Source organism: Chiloscyllium plagiosum, chromosome 2 (assembly GCF_004010195.1).
Source record: "Chiloscyllium plagiosum isolate BGI_BamShark_2017 chromosome 2, ASM401019v2, whole genome shotgun sequence".
Lineage (NCBI taxonomy): Eukaryota > Metazoa > Chordata > Chondrichthyes > Orectolobiformes > Hemiscylliidae > Chiloscyllium > Chiloscyllium plagiosum.
In genome coordinates, this window is record NC_057711.1 from 2330068 (window position 1) to 2338380 (window position 8313).

Here is an 8313-nt window from a genome sequence, read left to right on the forward strand (position 1 = left end):
GCATTCAGTATGAGGTGTCAGTTTATGTGAAGCCAGTTATTCATTGTGTAACAGCAGATGGCATAATCTTTACACTTGACACTCGCAGATTGCAGAGGTTGCCCAATCCATATGTATATTGCCTTATCTGGATGCTCCTCCCTATAAAATGACAATATAGTTCATTGAGAAACTGCTCTTCTAGAAAAGACTGCGAACTCATGTCTCTATGCACATGGGCAATCGTTCCCTCTCCCTCCATGGCCCAGAATAAAGATGAAGGAGGTAACACTATACTGTCTCTCTGTGGATTCTGCTTCAACTAAGGGGGAAAACAGGACAACACCATGACCCTCTATCACCTAGAAGGACAAAGACAGAAGATGCATGAGAACATCAGACCCTGCAAGTTTCCCTCCAAGTAAAACACTATCCTGAAATTAAAATATAATCACTGTCCCTTCACTGATGCTGGGTCAAAATCCTGGAAGTCTCTCCTGAACATCACTGCAGTTGTCCCTATATTGGAAGGGCTGCGGCAGTTCAAGATGTCAGTTAATCACCATCATGTTCTTGAGAACAATTGAGGACAGGCAATAAATGCTTGCCTAAATCAACAACTCCCACATTCCATAAACGAATGTCAAAGAGCTCACATTCGATTTCCTTGCCTCTTAAATCCTCCCTCCTTCCAGTTTCTTTTCCCTTCACAGATCCCATTCAGATTTCCTTTATGCCATTTTTTCTATATTCAACACTGATTTGCAGAAGGGCTTCACAGTCACTAATGGCAAAATTATCAACTGTTGTGCTCTTTGGCAGACACTCCAATTTAAAGAAGGAAGAAAAAGAATGTTTTAAACAATCTCAGTAATAGGCACATATATAGTTTCATGATGTCGGTCACTAACTCATGGCAAAATCTCAAGCAAAGCAAACCATCTGACCTGTTCTTATGATCTTAACATTAAAAAAAAATCTTATAGTCAGCCATACAGCCCCTCAAGTTTGCCCATTAGTTAATAAGATCATGGCTGATTTCCACTTCACATTCAAGCGAGAATCCAAAAGATTCACAACACTCCAAGAAAAGATATTTTTCCTCACCCTAGTCCTATACCTTTAACCTGATTGGATGATCAGAGTTCTAGACTCGAGTGATAGAAAACACAGGAGAAAGTGAGGTCTGCAGATGCTGGAGATCAAATTTGAAACTTTATTGCTGGAACAGCACAGCAGGTCAGGCAGCATCCAGGGAACAGGAGATTCGACGTTTCGGGCACAGGCCCTTCTTCAGGATAGAAAGAAAGAAAACACACCCAGCTTTTAACCTGTCAAATCCTCTTCAAATTTCATTCTTTTGAGCTCCAGCTAGTATTGGTCTATCCCAGTCAAACTCCTTCCCCTCTCATTCCAAGCATTACGTTAGTAGCCTTCTTCATTGCATTCCAACCAAGGTAAGCATCTCCTTCCCTAATTGTCCAGAGCAAAATTATACTCAATACTCCAAATAAGGTCTCACAAAACATTTCCGCCACCTCCAAACGGATAAACCGCATCATCCGCAGACATTTCCACCACCTTCAAACGGACCCCACCACCAGAGATAGATTTCCCCCCCCCAACCCCTTTCCGCTTTTTGCAAAGATCATTCCCTCCGTGACTACCTGGTCAGGTCCACGCCCCCAACAACCCACTCTCCCATCCTGGTACCCTCTCCTGCCACTGCAGGAATTGCAAAACCTCCACCCACACCTCCTCCCTCATCTCCATCCAAGGCCCCAAAGGAGTCTTCCACATCCAAGGTTTCACCGGCACGTCCACCAATGTCATTTACTGTATCCGTTGCGGTCTCTTCTACATTGGGGAGACTGGATGCCTCCTTGCAGAGCGCTTTAGGGAACATCTCTGGGACACCCGCACCAATCAACCCCACCGCCCTGCGGCCCAACATTTCAACTCCCCCTCCCACTCTGCAGGCCCTGGGCCTCCTCCAGCGCCACTCCCTCACCACCCGACGCCTAGAGGAACAACACCTCATCTTCCGCCTCAGAACACTTCAACCCCAGGGCATCAATGTGGATTTCACCAGTTTCCTCATTTTCCTTCCCTCCACCTTACCCCAGTTCCAACCTTCCAGCTCAGCACTGTCCTCATGACCTGTCCTACCTGCCAATCTCCCTTCCTTTCCCAGCACCACACTAATCTAAACTCTGGTTTCCAGCATCTGCAGTCCTCACTTCTGCCTCACAAAAGTCCTGCTGAGTTGCAGCAAGATGTTCTTCCTTCTGTATTTCAATTTTCTTTCAGTAAATGTCTTACACCGCTTGTCTTCCTAATTGCTTTCAGTGGTGAATTATAAATGAAACAGTGGTGGGGCAAAGAAATAAAGAAAGGAAAAGTGGTCTCTTAATATTATTGACCTGGAAAACTGCAGCACCTAGCGAAGAATACAATGAGGACACCGCTTGTCTTCCTAATTGCTTTCAGTGGTGAATTATAAATGAAACACTGGTGGGCAAAGAAATAAAGAAAGGAAAAGTGGTCTCTTAATATTATTGACCTGGAAAACTGCAGCACCTAGCGAAGAATACAATGAGGGCAAAACATCAGCCACGTTTTATTAAATAGAAGGAAGTGTTACAAGCACGAACCAGAACAACATTAAACAGAGTATCCAACTTCAGTGTGAACTCACCTGCATTCTGTGCAACAGCCATTTGAAAACCAGATGACTGAAGGGCTAAAAGCACAAATCCAAATAACACCCGTAGATTCATTCTACCAGTTCGGAATAGCATGACAGAACACGAGCAATGTCATCCACCAGAGTGTTCTCTTTCCCTGCAACAACAGCAATGCCAGAGTTATAACAGTGGATAGATATCCAAATAGAGTGTTCAAGTATGCAACACTTAGAATGTTGCCCTTATGTACTATTTGAGTACATCCTGTTAGAACTGGCCAAGGTCATGCCGGATGCTTCAGATCTGCAGACCATAAACAGTGCTGCAAGGCACTGATAACACTTGATATTCCAGACGACACTACATCCTGTGCTGTTATGTAAATTGCAAAATCAATGACATTGTCCTCTAAAACTGTGATGATCATGTGTCATTGGCAACTCTTTTGTTGGCTCAGACTTTTGAGGTACAATTTCAGAACCTCGCACTTGTCACGTGCGAACCACACCAAGAGTGGTCACATGGATAAATCACAGATGAATCAGATTCTTTCTCCCCCTCATTGCTGCATAAGCATTGTCAAATGCAGGGGAAGCAGAACATCAAACAGAAGCAGTAAACCTGGCCAGATGTCAACAACCCTACTTTGGGGACCGAGAGACCTGTCCAGCCTAAGATCAGCTAACAGCGACCCTAGAGACACAACAAAAGGATTCACCGTCAGCTGAATTACTACTGAATATCTTCAAGTTTTGAAAGAATTTACATAAACAGGAATACCATGCAAGACTGGAGTAAAACAATTTCCCAAAGAACAGAAGCACTGCTAACACATCAGAACAGCTTCAGAGCCTGCACTTCACAGAATCAACAACAGTTATTGAGAATTAGTGATCCACTGGGACCAGAAGTAGAGATCTCCAAACCAATTTACTGTAAATGTGATGATTGATTGATCTGTAAATCAAATCACTTTAGTTGGAGCCTTGTAATAACACTGTGCTGATCACAAAAGTATGGAGCTTTGTTGCTACCACTCAATTAGACTCTGGCCATTTTCTCTTTATGACTCAAATGCGTGACATTTGATTTGACCTCAAAAGTGATGAGATGCTTTACCTCTGTTACAAGGGAAACTGTCAATACTGAAAATGTGTTGCTGGAAAAGCGCAGGAAGTCTGGCAGCATCCAAGGAGGAGAATCAACGTTTCGGGCATGAGCCCTTCTTCAGGAACGTCGAATCTCCTGCTCCTTGGATGCTGCCTGATCTGCTGTGCTTTTCCATCAACACATTTTCAGCTCTGATCTCCAGCATCTGTCGTCCTCACTTTCCCCTCGAAGACTGTCAATACTGCAGAATAAGGCCTTAGACTAAGCTAAAATTCAGTTAAGTTCAAAATCAGCTTTATTCTTGTCTTAGCAGGAATGAAGGGTGAAATTATTAGAAGTAAAGACAAGACTCCAGCTGTTGGCAAGGATGCACGACAAATGCTTTGTTTGAAATTGCAACTTTTGACACGTGCCATCACAGTGAGCTTTGACAAGCTAGCAAAGCAGAGTGATCATCACAACTGAGCTAAACCAGCCTATATATGACTTCACCAAGCATCCACCTACATAACAACAACTACTCATGTTTTACATGGTGCCTTTAGCATTTTAAAACCTGAAGGGAGCACGATCAGAAAAAAATATTGACACTCTAAATATTGTTTCTACCCTACAGCCCATATAGAAGAAAGTGGTTCGAGATAGTTACTCATCACTATCTTCAAGGTCAACGTCAAAGGACAGGCAATAAACACTAGCCAGCCAGTGACACCCAGGTCCCGCAAGTGAATAAAAAGAATGAGTGTTAAGCACAGGTTACCAGGAGTTTCTTGGGAGGAGGCAAAGAGATGGAGAGGTTTATGGATCAAGATAAGAACTCCCGTCACTTTTCTCTCCTGGCTTGGAGACACTGAAGACTTCTAACACCCCAGGTAAATCTATTCATTGGGAAATGAAGCTGGGACTTTTTGCCTTGAATGATCAAATTGTCCTAGTGAGTTGAGTTATTGAAGAAACGTTCTTGTTGGTACATTGACACATACACGTGGATCAGTTGTGATGCTGCTCACAAAATCAACAGCAAAATAAATATCCCTCATAGTGCACTGACCAAGTCGTCAATTTAGACAGAGAAATCTTCTGGAACAAAACTTAGTTTCAGGTGAGAAAGCATGCAGCTATGAACAAATTGTTTGTTGTGGAATGACAATACCCAAATAAGAAACAAAGTTAAAAATCCCAACACCAAGTGAGAGTCCAACAGGTTTATTTGAAAGTACAAGCTTTTGGAGCGCTGCTCCTTTATCAGTTAACTCGTGGGACAGGATCACAATACACAGAATTTATAGTAAAAGATCCAAGTGTCATACAACTGATGTGATGTATCAAACAAACCTATATTGCTGTTAGGTCCTTAATCATTTAGAACAGGCAGGCAGGATTTGATTCATTAATATGTAAATTCCAGAACTTCTTTCAAGTCACATTCCTGAGATAACTTAAGGTTTTATAAAAAAAGTGATGAGGTTAGAGTCTGTATGCCAACACTGATGCTACAACAACAGATGAATAGACACAGCACAACAATCGCCAGACAGGGATGTTCCCTCCAAGTCGGGGAACACTTCCGCGGTCGACGACATGCAGCCTCGGATCTTCAGGTCACTGTCCACCAAGGGAGACTTGGGGATACACAACACAGAATTGCCAAGCAGAGGCTGATAACCAAGGTAGGTACCCAGGTGGATGGCCTCAGCTGGAATCCTAGGTTCATGTCACACTACTGATGACCCCACTACACTATACACGCACACACTAACACATGATTACACTCATGCAGACCCTCTCTCATACACACATTGTCTCAGACACACACTCGCTCTCTCCTTCTCTCCCACAAAGTCTCAGGGGCAAATTTGCAGATTTGTACTTGCATATACATTCTATTTTGTTCAAAATGCACACAATCCGTAGGTGAAGATCTGGACCCCAGAGAGGGGCCTCTCGGTTCCGCGATTGGTCAAACAAACACAAGCAGCTCGGTCTCTTTTAGCAAGTTTTAACAATTTATTATGACGCTGGACATAGGTTATCCAGCAACACAGAGGTCAACTCTTCTGTGAACTCTGGAAAAGCTGTGCACAATCTTAAAACACAGACAACTTTCAAAGGTTCTTAACAAACAGAAATTGCAAAATTAATCCAATAAAATGAAATGATATGACAAATAGACATAAAATTAAGCCAATGATATTTCCTGGGAACTGACTTGTTTTGCCCTTCTTTATCTCCGGGGCACCTGGTTTCCAAGGTCAATTAGGATACTTTAATAATGTAATATCTTACATAGTTAATTCATATTATGAACAGGGCATTGTTTGCTAATCTGTCAATTAGTTCAAGAATGCAGTTTTCAGCAGAGTTAGATGCCATTTTAAACAGAATTGTTAGTTTGCTCCTTGAAGCCATTTTGTTGTTATTTTATGTTATTAGCATTAAGAAGTCATTTTATATTTAGCAAAAGCATGCTTTTATGGTTGCTCCTGACAACAGCCTAAATCCAGGATTTTAGATCTAAATAGGCAATCAGCCTATGTGACATTTTATCAATTCCGATTTTGGAAACAGAACCAAGGTTGGGATACAGACTCACTCTAACCTCACACCTTTAATGCATTGTCTGAGCTGAGATGTCACCCTTTTTTACACTGACAAAACCTTAAGTTATCTCAGGACTGTGACTTGAAAGAAGTTCTGAGATTTACATACTAATGAATCAAAACCTGCAACCATAAACACATTCTAAGTGATTAAAGACTGATCACTATCTCCCCACCTTACGAGTTGAAATCCTCCTGAGCAGCTCGAGCAAATCACCCTGCCAGCATTAGTCCCCTTTCAATTCGGGTGCAATCTGTCTTTCTTGTACAGGACTTCTATCCCTGAAGAGATTCCAATGATTCAAAAATATGAATCCTTCTCCCATACACCAGCTCCTCAGCCACACATTCATCTGCTCTATCCTCCTATTCCTACCCTCAAGGGCTTCCTTTTTAAATTCCAGCCTAACTTTCAATATTCTCCCTTCAGAATCTCATCCTTTTCTCTTCCTCTGTTGTTGCTTCCCATGTGTACAATGACCTCCTGCTGTTCCCTCCCCCCTTGAGAACATTCTGCATCCTCACTGAGATTTCCTTGATTCTGGCATCAGGGAGGCAGCACACCATTCTGATTTTTCGCTGCTGACCACAGAAACATCTGTCTGTGCCTCTGACTGGACGGTCCCCTATTACAATTCATTACTTGGAACCTGATGTATCCCTCTTTACATTAGAGCCTGTCTTGATACCAGAAACCTGGCTGTTGGTGCTACACTGTCCTCAGAATCCGCCACCCCAAGAATCTACCCTACATTTTCTAAAACAGCATACTTTTTTTGAAATGGGGATAGCCTCAAAAGAATCCTACACTACCCCTGCCTATTTTAACTTTCTTGGAGTTAATCCATCTATGTGACTGTACCTGCAACTGTTCTCCCTTCCGATAACTGCCATCCATCACACCCCATTGCTCTTGTAAACTCCTCATTGTCTCTGTCACTCCAACTGATCTGATTCAATCTGATAGGATTCACAACCAATGGCATTTATTGCACATATAATCTTCAGTAACACAAACTCTCCCTAAACTCCCACATCTGACAAGAGCATACCACTCTACTAAAGGCCAATTTTGCTTTTACCAATCTACAGACCAAGAAGATAGCACCATCTTATTCCTATACAAACCACTGTTCGAGGCTAACTTAATACTTACGGACTGGTAAGCTAGAGGAGATACTTGTTAGGAAGGAAGGTGTGTTAGGCATTTTGAAAAACTTGAGGATAGACAAGTCCCCTAGGCCTGACGGGATATATCCAAGGATTATGTGGGAAGCAAGAGAGGAAATTGCAGAGCCGTTGGCAATGATCTTTTCATCTTGACTGTCAATGGGGGTGGTGCCAGGGGACTGCAGAGTGGCAAATGTTGTGTCGCTGTTCAAAAAAGGGAATAGGGATAACCTCGGGAATTACAGGCCAGTTAGTCTTACTTCGGTGGTAGGCAAAGTAATGGAAAGGGTACTGAGGAATAGGATTTATGAGTATCTGGAAAGACACTGCTTGATTAGGGACAGCCAGCACGGATTTGTGAGGAGTAGGTCTTGCCTTACAAGTCTTATTGAAATCTTTGAGGAGGTGACCAAGCATGTGGACGAGGGTAGAGCAGTGGATGTACTATACATGGATTTTAGTAAGGCATTTGATAAGGTTCCCCATGGAAGGCTTATGCGGAAAGTCAGGAGGCAGGGGATAGAGGGAAATTTGGCCAATTGGATAGAAAACTGGCTAACCGGTCAAAGTCAGAGAGTGGTGGTAGATGGTAAATATTCAGCCTGGAGCCCAGTTACAAGTGGAGTTCCGCAGCAATCAGTTCTAGGTCCTCTGCTGTTTGTAATTTTTATTAATGACTTGGATGAGGGAGTCAAAGAGTGGGACAGTAAATTTGCAGATGATATGAAGATTGGTGGAGTTGTGGATAGTGAGAAGGGCTGTTGTCG

General features: G+C 42.7%; 1 protein-coding gene across 3 annotated transcripts in view; it reads right to left on the reverse strand.

Annotated features, from left to right (window-relative positions):
• Window positions 1-8313, reverse strand: part of lifra (LIF receptor subunit alpha a) — a 196619-nt gene that overhangs the window by 78263 nt on the left and 110043 nt on the right. For 2 of the 3 annotated variants that reach the window (XM_043703114.1, XM_043703105.1), the window contains exon 2: window positions 2678-2823. The exons of the other annotated variant lie outside the window; for it this stretch is intronic. In XM_043703114.1, the coding sequence (XP_043559049.1) occupies window positions 2678-2780 (103 nt within the window). In that variant the 5' untranslated portion in view covers window positions 2781-2823. The remainder of the gene's footprint in view (window positions 1-2677; window positions 2824-8313) is intronic. 3 annotated transcript variants of the gene reach the window in all.